The sequence below is a fragment of the Montipora foliosa genome, chromosome 6 (genome assembly GCF_036669935.1).
Source record: "Montipora foliosa isolate CH-2021 chromosome 6, ASM3666993v2, whole genome shotgun sequence".
In the NCBI taxonomy this organism is placed as follows: Eukaryota; Metazoa; Cnidaria; class Anthozoa; order Scleractinia; family Acroporidae; genus Montipora; species Montipora foliosa.
Window position 1 is genome coordinate 18,843,243 of NC_090874.1, and position 25,000 is coordinate 18,868,242.

The following is a 25,000-nucleotide window of genomic DNA, read 5'->3' on the forward strand; positions in this document are numbered from 1 at the left end:
TGGACAAGCCTCCTAAAGGTAACTGGTCACGATGAGATTGATTAGATTAACGGTGAAGTGGGTGGATGGAGGCCTGCTTTTGTTACTTCTGAATACAAAAGAGGCTATACATTTCATGTATTTTTTTTTTACACAATATACAAATTATTCGCTGTCATGTTTTATTCTAATTTCTAATTTTACATGCAGATCTTGTGATGGTATTCAGGAGATTGCATCCTTTGTCTAATTTAGTTAAAAGTATGAATGAAGGTTGAAGGAAATTATTCTCTTGAGAACTGTCACATGTAAGGCATTATGCGAATGAAATGTACAAGAGGATTAGATTGTAATAATTATATTGTCTCGAAAATGTACAGTAATTAAGCTATTAGTACCCAGGGCTCGAAATAATTTCCGGAGAGTCTCTGGACACAATGACTGGCCAAATTTATTTTAGCTCGGTCACATACCGTTTCTGGCCTGTCAAATTATATAAAATAAATAACTCTTAAAACAGAGGCATTATATATTTCTGAAAAAGGGGTTGCTTAGAGCTTTAAAGCACTCATTGTCAACAATGGTTCTTGTTGCGTTTCACCCAGGATTACAGATCAATGTTACACAAATGGCAATACACAGTTACTTGCTACAACTGAAACAACTGAACAGCATGGAAATTTTAATTTATTTCATTTTCAATACGATCAAATGTGACCGGTCAACATGACCAGCAAGACGAAAGGTTGACCGGTCAACTCCCAAATCAGTTCGGACATTGTCAGTTGACCAGCCGTTATTTCGAGCCCAGTTACCCATTTCAAATGAGATGGCTGAAAGAAAATAACATAAGTGTTAATCTGCAGTATTTAGGTCCTATAACTTGTTCATACTATAAGCTCTCTTTATTGGATTGAGGTACATTTACCTCTTGCTAAATTGGTACCTCTTGTATGTGGCAGCGGCAACCAATGCTTCATTGAACTTCCTTTTTCATGTATTTGTAAATTTGGAGAGATCAGACAGGAAAAAGATATCATATAAAGTTCACTCAATAGGTATTATAGATGAGAAAGTGTACACTGTCAGTTAGAGTTAGATACACTAATGCTTGCTTACTATGAAGAAATCTGTCTGTCTAAATCCTTCACATTGAGGCTTCAGTGTGCCTTCCTTGAATCTGCATTGGAAACTTTATTTTTTATTACTTTTAGAGGAAGACTCATCAAAAAAGAAGACATCTTGTAAACTTGGTCTTCCCATATCATATGACAGGAGATATAGAATAAATGTGGCCCTCCTGTCAAAAGATGTCACTGATGTGACACAGTATAGTACCAGTGGATCAAAGAGAGGTACAGTGTACTGTAATATAGATGAGCAGATTTCTTCTTCTCTGACCCACCTTCCTAATGAACATTGACTATTAAAATTTAATGTAGGAGTTGAGGGGGGGGGGGGGGGGGGGAGGGTGGGGGTGGGAGGGTAATATTCGGTAAGACATGCCTTGCAATTTTCAAATTTCATTGTTTTGGTTCTTTGATCACACTTGCACTGACTCCAAGTTTGGCTAGGCATTCCATTTGCTAGGCAAAGACCTATAAATACAGTAGACCCGTAACCCCAGTTGGCTGCCCTCAATTATTGAGCTTGAAGCTTCACCTTAGTGTGCTTACACGTAGTTTTTGTAGCTTCATATACACAGTGTCCCATTGGTCAGAAGGCTTGACAATGTCATATTATGATTCAATAAATATAATTCCACTGTGTCTTGGCGGAAGTACTAAAGGAAGACTAGGCTGATCTTTGTTAGTATTTCTCATCTGTGCATAAAGGAGCTCAGTTGTTCTATTCATACATTGCAAAATCATCAACCTCCTACCTGCTTTGTCTGTCGGTATCAAGAATTGCCTAAAATTCAACCATGTACGTTATTATTCTACCCCTTGAGGCATTTTGTAATTTTTAAGGGAAAAAAAGATGTTGAAATCCACCAAGACCTCAAAGCCAATTTTAAAAACAAATTGCGATTTTGAGATGGCAATACCACATTATAGGCAATACCACATTTATTGTGGTATTGCCATCTCAAAATTGCAATTTGTTTTTTATCGCAATCCATCATTTATAAGGATAAATAAAACTGTAAACTAATCAAGCGACGCCTGATCGAAATTTCAATTCTTTCTACCTGCGAAACGTATTTGTTTGCGTACGTCAGCAAACCAATTCAGTGCAATGACGGCAATACCACGAAATATTGACGGCTCGCGCATAGGCAAAACTATAAAAAGATCGCGATACTAATTAATATTATTGAAACTCAACTGCCATATTACCTCTAGTTGGTTATTCTTGACACTAAAAGCCATGTTATTTTATTCAATTTGATTGACATCTTTCGTGCCCCTACATGTAATTCCACTTTTTTTTCTTTGCAGTTTATTCATCTTCTAGCAAAAGGAGGGGAAATGGTGGAGATCTGTCAAGAGAAGAATTTTCTGAGTTCAAATCAATTCTGCTGTTTTACATTGATTTTTGTCAAAAACAAAAGGTGTAATTTTTGTTTGAGATATAATGTAATAATAGTGATTATTATTATTATTATTATTATTATTATTATTACCTTATTATAGGAAATTAACAATGAACGTTGACAACGCGATGAAAACGTTTACGTTTACGTTTACGTTTACGTTTACATGCATTAAATTAACGCGAATTTTCCGATAAGCATCTTGCTTTACTTACTGCGATTTTCATAATTCTGCGAACTCACACTTTACATTTCTGACCACCAAACTGCGTTTTGGCTGTCGTGAATAAAACCTTCCAAGACAAGTCGGTTTTACAGCCGAAAATTTAGTTTTGAAGCCTAACTAGACCTTATCAATTCAAAAGATCTTTCAAAGCCTCAGTATGCCGCAGTAATACGAATTTGCTGCACTTAAAAAATCTCAACAAACGTGTCTCACGGAGAAAAAGAAGCATTTACAGTAGTTAGCTTTTAGGATTGCTCAAATTATTATTATCATCATCATCATCATCATCATCATTCAGCATTGGTCTTTATTCTCCAAGACTGCTGAGCTTTGTACTTTCTCCTTACATACATAAATTAATACATTACATACTCAATTGACCACTCCCCATAGGGGCTTTTAAGACCCAATGAACACGATCACGACAGAACAGATTATTAAAAAACAACTGTTACGAATCCCAACTGGCCGGAGGCAAGCAAGTTTGCTATTTACAAGTGCAGCTGAGAAGTTGAACCAGGGACTACCAGGAACAAATACTACCAGTGACCAGAACGTGTGTTGAACCTGGGATCCATAGATCTCAAGGCAAGCGCCCTAACCACTGCACTGCACTGCACTGCATTGCAATGCACTGCACTCCTTCAATAAAGTGATTCTTTTTATGGTATAATTGTATTACACTCTACTTCCCTCCACTTCCCTACTCTGGTGAGTTGTTTCTATTCTTAAGAGTGCCTTTTTTTTTGTTTCTTTGTCTACTTATTGTGGTTATGAAGTTTTCCAAATTATGCAAGCTGAAGAAGGATCAGGCAAACCTGCCCATCAGCCAATTCAGGGAACAGATTGTGCATTCTATTGAAGGAAATCAGGTGGTGATCATTGCTGGAGACACGGGCTGCGGCAAATCAACTCAGGTTAGACAATAGGGGACTTAAAAACCCTTTCCTGCTCGAGGGGGCCCCCACAGACGACTAGAATTTCATACATGTATTGTATGGAGTTAATCAAAGACAAGAATCATGTCACAATGGTTTCCGGTAGAGGAGAGAAAGTTAAGCTCTTTTTCCGTTGAAACATGGATACTTGCACTAGCATGTGGATTTTTGGTTACATGTACTTGCAGGTTCCTCAGTTTCTTTTGCATTCTGGTTTCACTGCCATTGCTTGCACTCAGCCCCGACGGATCGCCTGTATCTCGTTGTCTAAGAGGGTTGGCTATGAAACACTGAATGAATACGGGACTCAAGTTGGCTACCAGGTAAATGAAAAGTAAATATGTAAATGCTTCTTTCATATTGAATGCGCTCTTAGCTGCCAAGCTAAAGAATAAGCGTTCCATTTTAATCATTTGAAAGAAACACTTTAAGCAAATACACTCAATGGTTGGTCGGGCGGGAGTGAAGCATGTGATAGCCTTCCCGCAGGGCCTCCTAATTTAAAGTCATCGTGTAATTAGTATGTAAAACTAATCATACGGGACTGAGTAAAACTAAAGATCGTTTTTCTTAAGAGGAACCCATACAATTACACCGTACTTGTTCATAATCGTCGCCGCTTTTTCTTTCTGTTGCCCTTTTCCTAAAAACGGAAAGCCAAACGTTTCGACTTTTTTTTCTTGTTTTCATTTTCGATAGTACATGTAGTTTTCAATTTGTTTATCATCTCTACAGCGAAACGCAGGTAAGCTGAGTCAACTATTCTATTGATAAAATTCGTGAACCAAATTTTATAACCGCAACCAAGCAACGAACTAGCTTGTAGCATTTTAGTAATACGGCCCGTATTAAAGTGCTGCTATGACCAAAAACATTTTTATTTTTCTTTGGATTTCAAAACTATGTTAACTAAACAGCAACTGATCGAAGTTTTAAGCCTTGATTTTAAAAAGACACCTGTTTATTTTAACTGGAGTTTTCCCGTCTAATGTTCCGCCATTACTAACTTTAAAACCTTGAGAGAGATGGATCGAGGAGAAAATGACGTCAAAAGACTCAATAGTTTACCGTAAGAATGCAATGCGTGTGTACGCCAGTCAAATGTTGAACAATCACACTTTTAAAATCTGAAGAAAAAAAAAAGTGAGTTTTTGATCACAGCAGCACTTTAACGAAAAAAGCCTTCCTTGATTGACCAATCATAATTGAATAATTTGGCCTTCTATTATTATTTAGATGAGTGGAAATCGAAACCTCCGCTATAGCTTGCAAAGCTAACGCGGTAAGCACTGGACCACATCGCTTTTCATAACTCCTCCTTTACAAGCAATTTTCAGCCTCAAGCATCGTAATTTGGTGTGACTGTGTCCGTTTCTAATATTTCCGTTACCACAGCTACGGATCTTGTTTTTTGTTGTTGTTGTTGTTGTTGTTTTACCATAGATTCGATTTGAAGCCAGCAAAACTCGTGCCACAAGGATTCTGTTTCTCACAGAAGGTAGAATAAATAATCGATAATGTTTCTTTTTTTTCTTTTAGTTGTTATTTCATCTATTGTTTTCAATTCCCTGTGCTACTTGGTTTGCTCTTCATTTTTTTGTTCAAGACTAAACATGTCCCTGCTCACCTTTGTTCGTGTCATAGTCAGTAGTCCCTTTACTTGTAGTTTTCATGCATAAAATTATATTCCTGAAAATCTGAGGGGAAGATATTAAGGAAATTTTTTCAGAAAAAAACGGCATCCATAATAAATTTTGTTCATTTCTTCAAGACGAGAAGTTGAAAAAACTGGGACATCAACCTGAAAACATCAGAGGTTTTTGTTCGGTTTAAACCCTTTTTTTTTTGTTTTGGATTTTCTCAACTCTGTTCTTTGAGCAATTACTTATCAAAGTCATCCATTCAACTTTACTGTTCATCGCATCGAACATTTACGCTGACTTTTCAGTACTGCCCATAATTTCGTTTAAGGTTATTGCAAAGGGCGCGGACAAAACTTTTATTTATTTAATTTTTTTGTTTCTGCAGGACTTTTGCTGCGTCAATTATCTTCTGATCCAACTCTCAGTCAATACAGTGTTGTTGTTGTGGATGAAGTTCACGAGCGACACATTCACGGGGACTTTCTTTTGGGCTTGTTACGGGGCTTATTACAGGCACGTGCAGACCTGAAGCTGGTTTTGATGTCGGCCACTATAAACATCAGGTAAAATCTCATGATGAAAGATCGGGAGACTTTTAAAATAATTAGCTTATTTGTAGTGCATTGGACTATCCTTCGCCGGGTAGCTCTTAGGCTCAAAAATAACCCTATACAGTCGGACCATCACTCAAGGTTTTGAAATTGGAGTTGAAGGTGATGCTCCTCGCCTCGACCAAAAAACCCTTCACGTTTCTCGAATGACCAAAATGGCGGACTGTAAGAAATCGAGGCCAAAAGGAACAACCAACATTTGATTTGATTTGCGTTAATTTGTTGATTTCAGTTTGCTGCAGTGTCCCCATTTAGTGCTCCAGCGTTAGAAGACTTGACACTTAAATAAAGTTCCTTTACTTTCCTTTCCTTTTCTATGCTTTTCCTGGCAACTCCAATGGCTTACTAGTAAGTAATAAGCTAGAATGCGCCGATATCCAACGGATTTAATGGTGTTCTCGTAATAAGAATCCATTTCAAACAATCCTCGGTACCTTGCATTGTTGCATATTCAAATTACGGATTCGTAAGCTGTGGAACGTCCATTCAAATTCAACTGAAAAAGGTTAAGACAAAACCAAAATAATGAGTGTATCAGGTGCCTCATTTTTACTAACAAAATGGGACAGTAACACCTCTTTAAGAAATCTTAAAACTTGACGATACGCACTGCAATACGCCTTTTCCTTCTATCCCGTCCGACGTTATACTTCTGGCCCCAGTTGCTCAAACAATGGATAGCGCTATCCACCGGATAAATCATTATCCACTGGATAACTGAATTGGTTTTGCTAGTGTTTATTCGCTGGATAGTGATTTATGCGGTGGATAGCGCTATCCAACGTTTGAACAACCGGAGTGCAGGGATGGCGCAGTGGTGAGATCACTCGCCTCCCACCAATGTGGCCCGGGTTCGATTCCCAGACTCGGTGTCATATGTGAGTTGAGTTTGTTGGTTCTCTACTCTGCACCGAGAGGTATTTCTCCGGGTACTCCGGTTTTCCCCTCTCCTCAAAAGCCAAAATTTGATCTGATTTGCGTTTACTTTTTAATTTCAATTTACAATGTCTCCGCTTAGTGCGCTTCAGCGCTAGAAGATTAGACACTTAAATAAAGTTCCTTTCCTTTCCTTTCCTTTGGGGCCTGGTTGAACTTTAAGTGTACGCATGTTTATAGAGGCGTTGTAAGTCAAGACATTCTCTCAATTGGTTGCGTTACCAGATTTTGCATCAAAGCAGGCAATTTTCGGAGCTAGAATTGGCCATGTTTACGTGCACTTCTCAAACTTTGTGATTGTACATTTGTAAAGGAAAAAAAAATTTTTTTACTAACTTGAATATTAATTCCGCTGTGACGTCATTTGCATGCGCTTTATCGGGTTCAAACGTCTGTAGGCACAGCTCATGCAGAACTCGTCTCCAAACATCATTCCTGCTCTTTTGTTATTTTCAGCTTGTTTGCGGGTTACTTCACAGGAGCGCCAGTTATTCAGGTTCGGTTATTTTCACAATGATCTGTTTTTCGTATTTGTTCTGTTAACAAACTTTGAAAAAAAAATTGAACTTTTGAAAAAAAATTGAAAACTTTTGAACAAATTTTGAACTTGAACTTTGAAAAAAAATTGTTCTAGTGAAAAGCAATTTACTAGTGACAAGGAATAAACTGCTAGTACCCATGGGTTAGGTGAGTCTTTCCCCAAACCTAATTATGTCCCGATCGCACTTGTGACGTAATCCTTGGCAATGCATATTGATTGGCTAAGGTGACAATACTTGGCGAGAGAAACTGTTCTAATTATCGACGGTCGGAAAAGAAAAGCGCAAATTCATAGGGTGAGAGAAATGTGAGGTTTAGGATCCAGACAAAACATACTTATTGTCTCCATTGACTGGCAGTATACCGCTTATATGTGCAGTTACTTCCAGAAATAGGCGTAATCAAGAGGTGATCAGGTATCCGATCCACTCTGGACGTGATATAAAATACGCGCCCAATTTTACTCCCAACACGAGGTGTTTAAAGGGGCAGCGTCACGCTATTTTAGTAAACCTTCAAAACACTTAAAGACGCCTTTGCATCAAAGAAGGCCAAAAGGGGAGTTAAGTTCGAAGCTCAGCAGGATTTAATTCGAAATCGCTCGCATTCAGCTATTGAACCTACTTCTTGTCTACTTCTTCTAAACCGCAAAGGAATCAAATCCAGTTTAATTTACGACGATAGGGCCTTAACGAAACAGTGAGGCTCGTTTAGAGTGAGACCTTAAAAAGTTTAGCTTAAAGGGCCACCTTCAACCGACAGGCAATGCGTGCCGTGGAAACATATGAAAATCTTGTCAAAGCTGAAATTCAATCCAATCAGATCGCTACGATAAGCAATGCGAATTTCCATAACAAAAACAAACGGTCGAAAAGCCTTACGGTTGAAGGATTAAAGCAAGCTCTTCATCCAATGTGCGCTGTGGAGAAGAAAGTCGTGCCAGCTGAATCTTTCAACATTATTTTTGTTTTCTGTTTTTAGATTCCAGGTCGGTTATTTCCAATCGAAGTACGATACCAACCTTCAAAAGTTGAGGTAAGTGAATTTTCAGTTGGTTATGAAGAATGTCGTCGAGAACCGCTCTCTATTTCTTTCTTGTTAAATGGCGATCTAAGGTTGTTTGATTTCTCTTATTGAAAGCACTTAGGGTCCAAGTCGTTTGATCCACCCAAAGGTCATTAAAAATCAGCTTCTTTTGGCAACCCGATGGATAGAAGATTGAGACAGAGATCAGCCGGCTCTTATAACAAGTCTTAGCCAGAATCTAGAAAAGATTGTTCATTGACTGTATCTTTTGAAGAAACTTCTATTTTTTTTTATCTTTAACAGTTTTCGAACAGCTCAAGTCGCTCAGAGAGACTCGATCCATCTCCTTATCTCAGGATAATGCAGTTGATTGATCATAAGGTTTGTATCAAGCGTTATAATAAATAATAGGCCTCTTAAGGTTCGTTGTTTGTTTTCCAACGAGAGCTTGGTGTACGTATTAAAGACGACAACAGCTCACCACATGGTAAGTTTCATCGATTTTTATTTCCATTTTCTTGCAAATTTCCAGACTTAAACTTCGCCTCATATGTTCTCTATATTTACCTATGTGGCACACACAGTGAGCCTGGGTTACCTGTGTCGAAACGTCTTTACCTTTGCCACTGAGAACTCGTTTCGTAAAACTAGATTTTCGTTTTTCTTCTATGCCTATCTCCCTTATTCACCCCCACCCCCTCCCCCACTTTTTTCCCTCTATCTTGTATTCGCAAACAAAAATCAAACAGGGATGTCATCTCTTTTTCCGTCACAGTACCCGTCGAATGAGCGCGGCGATGTTCTCATGTTCCTGAGTGGAATGTCAGAAATCTCAGCAGTTGTTGACGCCGCCAGGGAGTATGCACAGCGGACTCGCCGGTGGATCATTTTGCCACTTCACAGTTCACTGTCGGTGGAAGACCAAGACAAGGTTGCTATTTCTCTTGTATCATTTGCTTTGGCTATAAGCTAATTTGCACCCAAGTCGTAGTTTGTAACAAATGGTTATGTTCTACAGGTGTTTGATGTTCCTCCTGAAGGAGTACGGAAATGTGTTGTGGCTACTAACATCGCTGAGACTTCTATCACCATTGACGGAATAAGGTTCATCGTTGACTCTGGAAAGGTAGCTTTACTATGCAAATTTAGTAGACAAAAACAACTCGCACGACGATTCCCTAATGGTGCTATGTTGCAGTGTTTCGGTCTGTTTTGGAGAAATCTTGAGTCACACCAGCTCGAAATATTTTATTGCAGAATCATCATCATTTCCTTTTTGCTCAGGTCAATCCTATACAACCCGTTTCGAGCTTGTGTTTCTTGTAATAACAATGTGCTTTATTTAAGTGTCAAGTGTATTTAGCAAATCAAATAAAATTAGCTGGTATCAAATCACAGGTTGGTATTTGACGAGAGGGGAAAACAGGAGAAAAACTCTTATTGACCGAATGCATAAATGGTGGCCAAAAATGTATTCTTTTGTTAATGTGCTAATGAGACTCGCTAGCCTCGCTCTCAAGCAACATTTCTTTTGTATTTTGTCCATACAAACGAGGCTAGTGAGGCTAATTAGCACATAAACAAGAGAATATTTTATTGGCCGCCATTTATGCATTCGGTCTATAGCAGAGAAGAGAACCAACATGCAAACTCGACCCACGTGTGACGTCAAGTCTGGGAATCGAACCCGGTCCATATAGATGAGGGAGTGCTCTCAACACTGCGCCAGCCCTACTTCCTACATGTATCTCTCCCTATCTATGCACCATATTACGATATAGTCTTTCTTATATTTACGTTGATGTTCCATGGTATTTTACAGTAATCTCGCGTGTCACTAAATTGCTTTAAGTGACGTGCCATGGCTTCTGCAAGTTACCATTAATTTTACATTCGTACTGAAAATCTAACATTACCGATAAGAATTCATGCCACCTCTAAATAGCCTGTTATAACTAACAACAACTACAATTTTATATTACCGACGAAACCTTTTGTTTAACTGAACGGATTGCCTTTATAACTCTAAAGAAGTCTCAACCAGGTACAATGGGGAAATGTTTCGTGCTTTTTATAGGTCAAAGAGATGAGTTTTGACCCTGAGGCTAAAATGCAGCGACTACGTGAATTCTGGATCAGTCAAGCAAGTGCTGAACAGCGAAAGGGAAGAGCAGGTTTGTTGATTCCTAAATGTGGTTGTTTTAGTCCGCAGTCCATTGTTATCAACACTTCTGTCATATTCTAGTTGTCCTCCTGACAACCAAAGAAGAGAAGTGCTGATCAAAGTTATTCCTAGGTCAGAACTCAATAGGAAGCATTAGGAGTTCTTTTGATTGGGAACCGAGAGCCTTCAGAAACTGTATTTACCCTTAATGGGTAAAGGGTTTAGTATATGTAATCGCATGGCCCCACATGTAAATGTATTTTACATGTGGACAAAAAGAAGTTCAGTCAGAGTGACAATCTGGAAGAAGTTCTGGATAAGCAACTGTTAACCAATCAGGATCAAGTAATCATGCCCTCTTGATTGCCAAAAGTGCATCTCGTGATTCCTTCCGTCTGAGCCGATCAGAATTCAGTAATTTTGCCCCGTATGCGATAGGTATGGGTAATAAAATGGTGACAAGTGAAATTAGGGAATAATTTCTTGCGCGTTTTGTCCAAAAGAGACATTTTGGCACTGTAGGAAAAATTGCCATGGCAAAATTGTAATTTCACATGTGAAATTATAAATTAACGCTGAAGTTTCGCGCCAAAATTAAGGGATAATTTGTCGCCCATGTTACTAGTTTCTATAGTTTCTAAAGAAGCGGTCGTATGGTATTGGTGGGGATGTGAAACACAGATGGGTTTATCAACTATAGCAAATTGACTACCGTAATGCCATTCGAAAGCTGAAGTTTCGAGCGTTATCCCCTTTGCATGTCAAAGCGAATAGCGAATGGCTAATGCTCGAAATGTCAACTCTCGCACTGACCCTCAGTGAAGTTTTTTCTTTTTTTTGGTTCTCCTCTCATTCAAATTAAAAGGAAATTTTGTTAATATCAGTGAATAAGTCATCCAGCCTTGACATACTTGGGTTTCCTCTCTTACATTATACAAATTATATTAATTATCACATAAAGGGCAAAATTACTGAATGCTGATTGGCTGAGAAGGAGGGCTTTTTTGCTTAATCACGAGGGCACTTTTGGTAATAAAGAGGGCATGATTACTTGATCCTGATTGGTCAACAGTAAATTAAAATGTTGCTTAAGTTATAAGAGAATCTTCTTCCAGATTACAGACTTATTTCTTCAAAATTAAACTACTTTTTGGTCCACATATAAAATACACTTTAAGCGCTGTTCTGTTGACACCAACGATTTATTGAATTGAACTTTACCCAAATGGGAGCGTGGCATTGTCACTTGTCCCGGCACTGAACGGGCTTCCCTCAATAATTTTGCCCTTTGTGTGATAAACAAGTTTTCCAAATTGCCCTAATCGCGAATTTTGTGAAAATCTTGAAAATACGCGTGAAATGGCCCATGCGATTACACATACAAAGCAGAAAAACTGGAGGGGAATAATTTGTACTCTTCACAGAGAGGGAAAAAGCATTATTTAAGTTAGTGGATGATGGCAAAACTCAGATTTTAAAGCATGTGGACTGGACTGCACTAAGAACTGATGGTTTCTGCATTTAAGAATTTACCTCCAAAAGTGAAGTGCCAATAATGCTGATATTCAACCGTGAAGCCATTAAATAATTCACTCCTTATTTTTGTTCTGGTTCCCTTATTTGTTAGGTCGCACCGGCCCAGGTGTGTGCTTTCGTCTATATTCCGAGAACGATTATCAAGCCTTCTCACAATACACCACTCCTGAGATTCAGCGCGTTCCTCTGGACTCTATTATCTTACAAATGGTATCGCTCGGCGTAACTCACATACGAGAGTTTCCATTCATAGAACCACCCCCTCCCTCAAACGTTGAAAATTCAATCCACTTTCTCAAGCAGCAAGGAGCCTTAACAGATAGTGAGAGCTTGACTCCGATTGGACAAATGCTGGCTCAACTACCCGTCGATGTCGTCATCGGAAAGATGTTGCTGATTGGTTCAGTGTTTCACGTAATTGAGCCCGTTATGATCATTTCCACTGCTCTTAGTGTCCAGTCTCCTTTCACCCGGAGACTGGATCATGACCCGGATGTGACGTCACTGAGACAACCTTTGGAGTCCGATCATGGTGACCCCTTTACCCTCCTAAACGCCTATGATGAATGGTTACAGGTTAGTTTATAGTTATACACAGAATAGGTGAGCTTCGAACAATAGCATAATAGACCAATAATTCAGTCAAAAACAACGACATCATCTCGAGGCTCTGGGGAATAAATATAAGGATTTGTATGAGTTTATTCCCCAGAGCCTCGAGATGATGCCTTTCGTTTTGGATAAATTTTAATATATCGAAATTGGTCCATTCTTAGCGGTGTCGAAACTGTTGCAGACACACTGGTGCTTCAATGTAAGGTTAAATATTCTTTGATTGCACTCACGTGATAGGACGGCCATGTTGGTGCCAAAACAATAGAGAAATGTAGCTCAAGTTTTTCATATTCCAAAAAGACTATTTCGTTAATTGTTCTCTCCACCAACATGGCTGCCGTGACGTCAGATGCAATTACGATAGCACGCGCACTCTCATTGGTCAATAGCTGTGTTTAGATGACAGTATGGAAACACGGCTGTGACATCACACGGATTTTGATTGGTTATGTGTTGTCAGACGCGCATTTTGATTGGCTGGTAAGAAATATGAGCGTGTATCAAGAAAATCTGTATCAATCAGGAAGTAAAAACCCAACATTTTCCTTCATTTGTCGAATTATCTTTGAGAAAAATTTATAAAGGCAATAGAGGACTTTTTTCCGTGTTTCCATAGCCTCATCTGAACTTTCGGGCGAATTGGGAGAATTCTCGACAGTTATGCAAACCCTCGACTGTGTCTCGGGTTTGCATAACTGTCTCGAATTCTCCCAAATCCCCCGAGTGTTTAGATGAGGCTATGGAAACACGGAAAGCGTCCTCTATTGCTTAATTAGTCTCCCAGTGAGTCCAAACCTTGTGACCGTGTGAAGAAAAGCTAGAAACGTTTATGAGATTAAGAGAATTGGTTATTGATCAACTCTCTCAAACCGTTCAGAGAAGAGTTTTCAACGTACGAACCAGCCATCCTTCAATTTTCCCAAGTCGCAGCTCAATCTTAACATTTGCCGACCCTGGCTGGGTTTATTGACATCTTGGTCAGTAGATTTTAAATTGCCAATACCTCTTTAATTATTAACTCTTTGTAACTCAAGCTACAGGACGCAAGGCTGTCCATGGCACTGTTTTTCTTCCGAATTCCGTCCTGCAATTCTATAATAAACCCCAGACAGCAAAAAGTAAGCCTGAATTTCATCCGTCTCTTCTGGTGTCTTACTCTCTGGGAAGAGAGAAGACTATGAGAAAGGTCTCATTTCATTTCCGTCCGCCACGGAAAATTAAAATTAATTTTGTTTTTTTAGGAGTAGACGGCACAATAGGGCGAATTTAAAGGGAAAGTACGGTCTAGAAAAAGTTTCTCTGAATCGAAAGTTCTTTACCTGTATTGTCATACTTGACCACTCATTTGGACTGAATGCAGTGTTTAAATAGCCAAGAATAACGCTTCAAAAAGAGGCAAATTTAAATTGAAATCCTCCATCTTTGTTTTTGTGTATGCAAACGAGGCTATGACGTAGCAATAGTCAAGGATTTCTCCGGATCACTAAATGTACTTGATGTAAAGAAGAAAACACAGGCGAGGAGAGCAATGTTTTGTAGACTTGAATCTTAATCCAGAGGCTAAATTGTGTCTTAATACACGAAAGAGGCATAAGGCAAGCGGCAAACCTGAAACCGCGGTTGGTCCGCGGTAAACGTCGATCTTAAGGTGTCCAATATTGGCTCCACAGATTTACCTCGTGGTCGTTAAACAGGGTTTTATATGTGAGTTATATGCAGGAGTTTTCCAAAGCGAAAGAGAGCTTGCAGTGCTATCCCGCGCTCATTGCTGTGAAATAAATGCCTGGAAATCAAGTTTAATCTGTCTACCGTGGCTTTCTACGAGATCCCTGTTACAACTGCAAAACAAACGATCGATTTATATATTTTCATCAAATGGTAAGAGTAAATCGTTTCAGTAGTATCTATACTGCGAACAAAATTTAACCACATTTCAAGTTTGGTTTATTAGCGCATAACAGTGAAAGTCGTCTATATATGGCTTGATTCAGTTTTCTCGCTCCAAAATAAGGATATTTTGGACTAGTTGACTGAGATTTCCGTATGAAGCGAATGTCACCAAGACCAATATTCATATACCTGAAGATCCCGCTTGAAGTCCTCCTTGGTAAAATGACAGACCCGAACAGACAATATAGCAGTCAGGTTTTTCACGTTTGAGGAATCCATCCACGTTTTATTTTCGCAGGCCAACTTTTCTTTAAATTTTAATTTTCTGGTGTAAGCTTCGGTTTTTGTAATTTTTATGTGTGTTCTCAAGTCTAGACTTGTGTCTAGTTTCATCCCCTTCGAAAGCGTACACCCCAAAAGCGGTAATTGATGTGAAACAGCCTTGCAACGTGAATTGAGCAACATCTGAAAGTTTCGTCGGCTTATTGTAAATTAATGAAGGGGGTAGTTTCTAAAGAAACTGTGGTGCTGCGTCCGTGGGGAAGTAGTATGCAAAAATTTGGTTTTATCAACGGAGGTGATGATGTAAATTAGCCACCGTACAGAGATTCTAAAAGCTGACGTTTCGAGCGTTAGCCCTTTGTCCTGGATTCGCTCTGACGAAGGGCTAACGCTCGAAACGTCAGCTTTTAGAATCTCTGTACGGTGGCCAATTTACATTATCAACTCCGTTGTTTAAACCAAATTTTTATTCTAAATTAAACGCTTCCCCATGTGAAAGCAAACAAATACGTTTGCTGAAGTATCGAAGACGGCTGTCGCTGAAGGAAGAAAGTGAAAAAGTTACGCGTGTCGAATATTTCTTTGTCGCATGTTCAAGGTTTTGTCTTATTTACATTTGCTTTGGCTCATTTTTGCCGCCTAGTTCGCTTGACTAGAAAATCTATAAGTATTAAGTGACTTGAGTTTCTCTCGCACTTATGGCCTACATGGCCTACTAAATATTGAACCACAAGACCGTTTACCATAGTTCATCTTACATTTGAATTTCTCGAAGCAGAAAGGTTGCACAACATTGAGAAAGTGATTGCGGATCGAAGAACTTGGTAGGGTCGAACAAGTTTGTTGACTATTCCTACGTCATAACACGTCATATCCAAGATGGCGCTCTCCAAGCCACGAAAGAGGCAACTTTAAAGTACAAGGTGAGAATGTTGCTGAAAGTGCCAAAATCTTAACAAATGTCCAGACGTTTCGGGACTGTGCCCTTCATCAGTGTACTCAAAGTACTCTTGTCAAACTTCAAAGTACTCTTGTCACATTTTAACAGGGAACTGGACAAAACGGCAGTTATTTTCGAATTCCCGGGGAAAAGGTTTCGTAATTTAAAGAAGCTTTTTCTAGACCGTACTTCCCTTTAAGTTTTAAGGCAACGTTCTCACGCGTGAGCTCCTTTATATCCACATTGTTTTCCTTTTAAGATTAAAAGCCGCGAAGGTTCATCACGAAAATGGTGCAAGAGGCGAGCTTTAGAAGAGCAACGTTTCTATGAGATGTCCAAGCTTAAGCGACAATTCGAGCAGTTGCTACAGGATCATCGTTTGTTGGATCCCGAGAGACGGGACACCGACGGCAACTTCGAGAACGACCGGGAGGACGACATAAGGCGTCAATTGAGAAAACTAAAACGAGACCACCGGAAGTCCTCAAGGAAGACTAAAATGTTGAAGTTGGACGAAGATGAGCACGCCGGAAGTGAAAACGACGATTGCACGGATATCCGAGATCTTGAGTTTAAACTGACTCATGACCTTGACAAACTGCAGGCCGGAAGTATGGCCAGACGCAGCTTTACATTGCGAGAAATCAATTTGCTTAAGATAATTCTCTGCAGTGGTCTGTATCCAAACTTTGCCATCCCTGATGAGGGAAACACATGTAAGAGGGACTCAGAACAGTTATTTCACAGTCAGTCGAAACAGTTTCTTCTTGTTCACCCTACGAGTGTCTATGCCACTCGTCCAGACCTGCTTCAGCCCGCGGACACCCCTTATCAACCTTCGTCATCGTCGAAATCTAAGGCCGAGTACTCCAGCAACCACCAATTGTTAGCATTTGTCTCTCTTTTAGAGACAAACAAGCCATATTTGGTAAACGCCATGCGAGTCCCAGCCCTCCAGACTCTTGTGCTTTTTGCGCAAGCCTTGGACACGAACGCTGATCTAACACGCCTTATTGTTGATAGCTGGCTTGAAATCTGTCTGCTGGACAGTGTCACTGGGCAGACGATGCTAACTGCCGTCCAGCAGCTTCGTGCCACGTGGACGCGTTTACTAAAGCTTCGATTCGATTCAGAAAAGAAGAATGAAGGGCTGGAACGCAAGTCTGAAACTCGACGGAACAGAGAACGTGATCTTGAGGTTCTTTTGGCAAAGAAACTGTCAGAATTTCTGGACAGCAACTTCCGGTACTCGCTTCGACGGCTGCTCCCTTCAGAAAACCAGCATTTATACTTTGGTCCAAACGGAGAAAGGTTTCATGACGACGAAACGGAAACCGTTGTCGCATTTGCATCTGGCTGTGAGCCGCATCCAATTAAAGGAGGTGTTCGTGTGAATGAGTACCTAACCTACAACTGTCTACAAGACTCTGTGATGGCAGAGGCTTCTTCCGCCGCTGCTCAGTACATCAGTAAGCATTGGCGCTGCGAGAAATGCGGGGAAAAAATGTTGGTAACAGTCTTGGAAAAGTTACAGCATCAAGAAGAATGCCAACAAAATGAGCCCACCATTTTGAGCCGGGAACCGGTTACTGACCATGCGCCATTACCAACGACAAGAAAAATCCCCAATCACGATTCTTCCATTCAAGTATTACGAAGATTGTACCACTGCAGCATTTGTGCAAAGGAGTTTTCTTTGACGAGTACTGAGATTTTAAAACATAAAAAGTCACACGTTGCAGTCACTTGATTTCTTTTAACTGCAACATTTCGCAAACATTCTCATTTTGTCAAGTTGAGACAGTGATGTTGAGGATTTCGAAAGTATTAAATGCCCGCGCGTTATCACTGACAAACGTCACGAAATGTTCCTTGACCCGTCTCGTCAATTTAAAATCACTGTGTCACCTTGTACACCACAGCGTGCAAATGGATTTAAACGCGTCATTTAACGTGCTCACTTCCAATATGGGAATTTCAGTCAACGCACGTATGGACGATTTTCGACCCCATCCATGGTGAACCTGAAGCGACACACACAACAAAAATAAAAACAAAATTTACAACAAAACATTCCTCGGTATGAAGTACATTTTGAAAGCATCTAAAGCGCTCTATTGGAGGTAATCCTTTGGTTAGGGTTTTCCTATTTTCAGCGCCACGGCATAGACCCTGATAAACTTCAGACTTGCCCCACGAGGGAGAAGTCGACACCCAGTGTAAAAATCACAATCGACGTTTAACGCCTAACTAAACTCACCTTACGGCTTAATAAGATGGGATGCTCAGTTGATGAGGATAGAAAAAGCCTGCTTCTAATTCCAATCGGTTGGAATGGCTATGGTGCAATACTCATTTGCAATGAAATCTTAGGAATTGTTGCAACTACACGATGTACAATTGGTTATCTTTTATTCAGCTGGCTACAACGTTATATCTCCAGACTAAACAGCAATTATATATCCCTGGACAACCTTGAGCATTAAATTCAGCTTGAACCGAGGCTCATTTTTGTTTTCTCTGTGAAAGCTCGATTTCGTGTGAAAACAAGGAAACTGTCCAAGGACGTCTGCATGCCAATACCAGGAAGGTCTTCTGGTCAAGAGATAAAAGTATTTCGCACAACATTGTACAGTTCAGCGCCACTTAATAGTATTAAGAGGTATTACCACAATGATCAGTATCTACTGATCACTCTTTACACTGTAACAACAGCACTGCAAGAAAGTAATTGTAATCGAGTATAGTTTTTACATCCCATAAAGCTACAATAGGTTGGCGTCGACGTGGTCTAAAGCCAAAGGCGAGAACAAATTGTTTTAATAAATTCCCATATCATTTTGTCCATTTTTTTGTTGGCAACCGTGGATTTCCCGCCAAACATTTTTAATCGGAACGACATTCTATGATCATTTTACATTCAGGGACAAACAGAGATATATTGGGCGTCAATTAATGGAAGAACTGAGATACAGTGAAGTAATAAGTAAAGATATGCAATATCAGAATTTTATAAATTATGTAATAATAACTACTAAAATGATAATGATGTAAGTCAGCGATTAGTCAGCACTTGGTATCCAGTCCGGCTTCGTCGAATATTTGTTAACTTCTTTGTACACATTAGTCGGTATGTCTCGCGGACATTGCTCTCACGCCACCGTGGGCCCGGCTGTTCGCCTCAAGCATTGTTTTCACATTTTCGGCTTGGCAAGTTAAGTAATAGTTAAAAACATATGACATTTCTATGACAGTTTTCACCTCAAAGGGAATTAAGACTAAACCGTAACGATTAGTTCCAGTTTAAATGGCGTTAAGCGTCCAGTTTGTAACTGCGGAGATATCGTTACTGCCACAAACTTTTAAAAGCGAACCAGAGATTGCGAAAGAGAGTAAGATCTTACGGAGGCGGAAATTTTGAAGGAGAAGGAGAACATCTTCCCTTTTCTACCCAAACCGTTTGACTCGGGTAACAGAAACCACGATGCAAGTCGCGACGAGAAGTCATCATTACGCTACCATACCAGTGAGAAATGTTCCAGGTGTCGATGCGTTGCTACACTCTATCTTCTCGTTCACAATCGTAACCATTCTCCAGTTTCACTGTAATGGTTCCTTGGAATCTAGCTTGAGAAGGTGAGAGGGTTTTGTGGTATTCAGGTCGACGGATTTCGGGCGAAGACCTCAAAAACTTTTTTGACAAGGAGTTGGTGTTTGATTTAGCCTTGTTACAGCACATTTTCTTTAAGTCGTTTCTAAAGCCGCGGATCAGCAATGTGTACAGAATGGGATTAAAACAACTGTTAGCTGTCTTCAAAAGCCTCGCAAACTCGTACAACTGTCTCGTGAAGTTCGACGAGAGCAAAGCTGGGTTCGCCATAATACTTATGATGATAACCATGTGTGGGAGAATGCAAATAGCATACACCAACACTAGTCCAGTCAATAACTTGGTTGTTTTCCGGTTTTGTTTGACGCGTTTTTCCGCGACGTTTGTATTAGAGTAAATCCCCCGTTTTGAGTTCAGTCTGTGAGCTTTCCAAACGTGACAAACAATCCTAAGGTAGAAGAAAGTTAAGCAAAACGCTGGGATTACAAACTGAGGCATAATGATCGCCATGATGTATGTGAGATTCATAGCCACTTGGCTAGGCCACCACTCTATGGCTACCAAGCATGTTCCGTCAGGTTCCACTTGTAACGCAAACACGTATGGTATCTGCGCGAGACAGGAATAGATCCAGCTGAATGTCACCATGGCCAAGGCCTTTCTCTTGCTAAGGCGGCCTGTCAGGGTCCTAACTATCGTAGTGTAGCGTTCAAAGCCAATACAGATTAGCATGGAGCCCGAAACCGTGACAGAGATAGAAGTCAAAACGTTGATGAGCTTGCAAAGAACAAACCCAAACGGCCATATGGCGTGGTTTTCTAAGTAGGCAAGATCGAATGGGAGATACAGAAAGATGACCAGTAGATCCGAAAAGGCGAGGTTTAGGATGAAGTAGCCCTCGGCCGAACGGAATTGTTTGCTCTTGGCTTTGAGAATCAATGCGCAAACTATTGAGTTTCCAATCACGCCAATGATGAAGACCGCTGGGTAGAGAATAAGGCGCACAATTCGAGAAGCGATATGTTCGTCAAAGACATCAAGCGGTCCATCTAATGTTGTGTTATTCATGTTATCTTTGGTCAGCTTCTACGCGCAAACCGTCTGTTGCGTCCAAGTACTGAAATATAAAGCGAACAAAAATTAGCATCGTAAGCGTACGTGCTGGGATGTATTGATTGATTTATGATTTTTTTTTATCATGCCGTTTAAATGCGTCAACGGTCTTAAGTTAACAAGAGGTTCATTGACAATTCAACCACTTTTGCTCTCCTTTATCCATCAGCGATGTAATTTCGCATAAGACGGCGTGTTTAATTGTAAGTTAATAACTTGGCGCACTTGTCGAGAAGAATAGGCCTTTTTTAACACTACCCACACGACATAGCTGGAAGTCTTTTCTAAACCCACGTACAACTGATCGTCTTTATTCGTCGCAAGCCATTTCCTCCTCCTTTTCGGAAGTAAAAAATATCGTCAAAGTGTATAATCCCGCTTAGATCTTTAAGCAGTTATCCAATTTAAAATTGAACCTCTGATAAGAGAATAACTTCGGTCACGCATCAGTTCTGATTCTCGAAGAGAAGGCAATTTAAAATAACACGTCGAGAGTTTTAATTTGATATTATTAACCCAACCAACCTTTGCAAAACTCTTCAAAAGAGAAACCGCAAATAAGAATTTTATGAGTTATCGTTGCAATTTCACTTCATGATACCTTTATTTCAAGCCATAATTTTAAAATTTGCATTGAAAGGATACACATAAACACAAGAACATCAATGTCAATGTCTTAAATATATAATGATTTAAGTACTGTTGGAAGTAGAGTGATTTTTTTTTTCAAATCGTTTGATAAGCTGCGTATATGAAACGCAACCCACAACTTCCACAAGACGGAGTATTTATTTTATACTAGGGCTTTGTTATCAATTTGTACTTACACAGTTCGTCTGTCGTCCATTTATCACAGCTTTTATTTCCTTTTTTTTTTTAAAAAATTTAGAACGATCAGACGTAGAGAAAAGGACCGACTGAGAGAGATTGTGTGGAAGAGTTAGCTTTTCTCGACTTGTCAGCTCATTCTCAGTGTGAACTTTTACTCATACTGCTATCGCATAGTAAATAAGTTAGTAAATAAGTCAGGGTCTTCTGCATGTAAGTAGGACCTTGTAAGCCGATGGGAGCTGTAAGTATTGACGATTTAATCTATCTGCAATCAAAATTTCCTTTGCTAAGCATAAGATTAGTATTATACGAAAGCGACCCAAAATAGAATTGACTTTTAGATTCAAGTTATCCTCTGTTTAAAATAGCTAAAGCTTATTTCTTTACTAGACCTTTATAGTTTTTTTGGTTTACCCACTCAAGTCAATTCGATCATTTAATTTAATTTTATTTATATTTTGCGAAACATTTTCACGGTCAGGACCAGCCATAAAGCGAAGCGAAAAAATGAATATTGGCACAGAAAAAGTGTTTGCTGTATTTTCTGTTTTACCGTACTAGTGACTCTCTCTCTACATTAGCACCTTTACTGAAATTTAAGTAAACATTTCACTGTTTTAGTTATACAGAAAAGTGTTAATGGTTTTAGCAAAACTCGTCGATTGTTAAGTAGATAATCCGAATTTCTATTCGACCACTTCATAGGATGAGTGAACAAACAAGCTATTAGTACTATATAGAAAACCTACTTCTTCAATGTGAGGTGCACTCCATGCTGATGAAAACACGCTCACTTTCTCATGCACCAACACCTTAGCTGCACGAAATGGTATGCACTTTTTGTGTGTATCAAACTGAGAAGTTTGGCTTGAAACACGACCTAATGTGTAAATAATTAAAAGAGGTTTCTTCGTTCAGTTGTTTAGAGGTACATTTAAATTTTTGTTTTAAACTTGAATTTTGTACTTGGCTCCTTGCGCACATCAAAGGTATCTTTTAAGCATGCAAGACTCAACAGTCTCAACTGGATTGCCAAAAAAAAGTGCTAGGATTGCTGCGATAAGGTTTTTTTTTTTTTTTTTTTTTGCAAAGCACAGAAGATATTTCGTCTCACGTATCCCGACGACAATTTTTTTAAGACGCTTCCTTTGGCATATTTTTTCAATTCCAATTTTTAACATTTGAGAAAAAAAACATAATGTGGTGATTCTCACAACAAGTCTTGGTTTCCTCAAGTATAATTTGTGTTTAAACAAGAGGAACCCCTGCCGACATTCGGAAATCATTCCCTTTTGGTTGGAGTCTTTTAGAATGTTAGTTTAGGCTGAAGGTGTGAAATCTTGACCCCGCGGTTTGCTGATCGCCAAAATCAAAATGCCAAAACAGTGTTCCCTGCTTGAGAGCAAAACACCAGCTGGGAACCTTATCTTTTTCTTCAATTGTGACAATTTATTGTGATATATCAGTTTTTAGAACAAAATTATACATAAAACTACCATCGACAAAAAGGTAATGTATCAAGCGAAAGGCTGAAACTTACCCAGTCGGAAATGATTTTCTCACTCCTTAGATGTCGTTATTTGTCTTCATCGACACGTACTGAGATGTTTAACTTTCATTTTCTGATGCTTGCTAAACTCGGAGCGAACGCCTTTGATTTCTTAAAATTTTACGGTGCGATTTTAATCAAGGTGATGATAATTTATGCACTCGATTTTCATTGGTTGTTCTATATTAATTTTGAAGCGTGCTTCCCCTAAGGTAACCAGCTCAATAAAGTTCTCATAGCAACAAATGCGCTATCTTCTGTAAGCCGAATTCGGAACTTTGTGGCCATAGAAATTGCCTTATACAATCAAGAGTGCAGCAATGTTAGTGAGTTTTGTGTTAACCTTTAATAACTAAATTACAGCGGATAACTTTGACTGTTCTATACTTAGCTTCAAACATCCTAATTTAACTCACATTCTCAGTGTCTCGGTTGAGTGGAAAGTTAGAAAACTAATTTGTGACTATAGGTTCTTCTTAATTGTACTTATTAATCCGCGAAGAAAGCTGTCGTAGGTGGGTGGAAAACAGAAGACAAAAATAGAACAAAGACGGTGAAACTCGTATGTCTTATCTCATAGAAAATTCCCTAACAAGTGAAATTTAAACTCCATGACGCATTTTTACGTAAGCTTGCCAAAATAATGAATATGCCCTTGATTAAACTAGAAGAGAGTCAAGCCGTAAATTACTTGAAAGTCAATAAAATTGAAAGCGGAAATGTTTTGCCTGAAGTCATCAAAACGAGAATGTGTTCTCTTGAAGTGCGACATCACGTTTCTTGCCGAAAGCATCTGTGAACAGGAGCGTTTCTTTTGATGTTTAGATTTGTTAGTGCGAGTTAACGTGATTCACTTAACTTTGCCGGCGGCAAAATAATCAGCGCCTCCGCTAGGAAATCTGTCAGTTAAATATGTATTATTTTGAAGCTTGCCAGAAAAGTGTCTCTTTTTTCCATTCCGTTCTATTACGCTGCGATGCCTATTTTTATCAAACTTTGTCTCTACAAAACTTTATGATCGTTGTTTTTTATCTGTTTTTTCTTTTTGTTGGGGGTGGGGGTAGGGTGTGCATGTTGCTTCAAGCAACGCCTTCAAGAGGATAAAGGCAGCAGAATTATGCGAAATTCGAAACTTTCATGTATGTTAAATAGATGAACACAATAAATGAACTGATCTGCACAGAACAGTGCTTAAGAATCAACTTACCTGCACTTTTTAAGCCTTAGCGCTTTTCAAGAATGCTTAGTTATAATGTTATTACGTAATATGTAATAATTTAAGGATCCGATGATACTTAGAATTTTCCCATTTTCCGTTTGTTCATACGCATATATTACATTGTGGATTGCCACGCCCTCGTCCGCCACAAACGAGGCAAAAGCACGCGCGTATTTCTGTGTTGTCGACGGTACACAAATCCTACGATTAGTGAACAACCCTCCGTTAATCATTGACCTGACGGAGACATTGTCATCCTTGGATCATTTCTAGAATCAAATTTCGTTTTTTCTTGCAGCGCTTACGCAACCTCTTCTCACCCTCCACATCCAAATTTTGTTTTGGATTTGTTGCTAATTAATTCTATTTTAAAACGACTGCTCAAACGAAATTCGATCATTTTATTTAATACCTTACTTTTATAATGAATTAGTTTTGGAACTGCTTTTTAGGTATTCTGTTTGATGGTTTCAGTCATTTCGTTTGTCGGAAGTGAAAGCTTCAGAGACCAATCGTGCGATTTTTTCAAATTATTTTCTCAGTAGGAGTCAATCGTGCCTCAAGATTTTTGCCCAAATCAATATATTGCGCACTACTCTTGTAATATAGTCTAATTCTGTTATCCGACGCGGATTTTTTTTTGTTGTTGTTGCCTTGTTGGCGTTCTTTGGAAGAGAAGTATTCTGACCGTGTTCTTAAGTTCAATTCGTGGAAGTCAACGCACAATGTGTTACTACTACTCGCACGACGAAAGCAGTCGCACCGTCATTTTTTTTTTTTTTTTTTGTCACTGCCTAACTTGCTCCCTTGCTTGAC

The 25,000-nt window shown here is 39.3% G+C and overlaps 2 protein-coding genes across 5 annotated transcripts in view; one reads left to right on the plus strand and one right to left on the minus strand.

The window, feature by feature from the left end:
• The window catches only part of LOC138006881 (probable ATP-dependent RNA helicase DHX34), a 20,074-nt gene extending 399 nt beyond the window's left edge, over nucleotides 1–19,675 (plus strand). Inside the window, exons 2-16 of the mRNA XM_068853492.1 lie at nucleotides 1–18; nucleotides 1,194–1,334; nucleotides 2,421–2,533; nucleotides 3,521–3,658; nucleotides 3,868–4,002; nucleotides 5,123–5,177; nucleotides 5,708–5,885; nucleotides 7,326–7,365; nucleotides 8,391–8,444; nucleotides 8,739–8,816; nucleotides 9,211–9,366; nucleotides 9,454–9,561; nucleotides 10,513–10,609; nucleotides 12,227–12,711; nucleotides 16,122–19,675. The exon at nucleotides 1–18 is cut by the window's left edge and continues 68 nt beyond it. Coding sequence (XP_068709593.1) covers nucleotides 1–18; nucleotides 1,194–1,334; nucleotides 2,421–2,533; nucleotides 3,521–3,658; nucleotides 3,868–4,002; nucleotides 5,123–5,177; nucleotides 5,708–5,885; nucleotides 7,326–7,365; nucleotides 8,391–8,444; nucleotides 8,739–8,816; nucleotides 9,211–9,366; nucleotides 9,454–9,561; nucleotides 10,513–10,609; nucleotides 12,227–12,711; nucleotides 16,122–17,612 — 3,287 coding nt within the window. The 3' untranslated portion in view covers nucleotides 17,613–19,675. The remainder of the gene's footprint in view (nucleotides 19–1,193; nucleotides 1,335–2,420; nucleotides 2,534–3,520; nucleotides 3,659–3,867; nucleotides 4,003–5,122; nucleotides 5,178–5,707; nucleotides 5,886–7,325; nucleotides 7,366–8,390; nucleotides 8,445–8,738; nucleotides 8,817–9,210; nucleotides 9,367–9,453; nucleotides 9,562–10,512; nucleotides 10,610–12,226; nucleotides 12,712–16,121) is intronic.
• The window catches only part of LOC138006890 (RYamide receptor-like), a 15,894-nt gene continuing 10,312 nt past the window's right edge, over nucleotides 19,419–25,000 (minus strand). Inside the window, exons 1-2 of one of the 4 annotated variants that reach the window (XM_068853503.1) lie at nucleotides 22,957–23,989; nucleotides 19,419–20,589 (exon numbers count right to left, since the gene is read on the minus strand). In XM_068853503.1, coding sequence (XP_068709604.1) covers nucleotides 19,419–20,540 — 1,122 coding nt within the window. In that variant the 5' untranslated portion in view covers nucleotides 20,541–20,589; nucleotides 22,957–23,989. Of the gene's footprint in view, nucleotides 23,990–25,000 lie in introns of those variants that run through there. The other 3 variants (XM_068853504.1, XM_068853505.1, XM_068853506.1) reach the window with 3 other exon arrangements.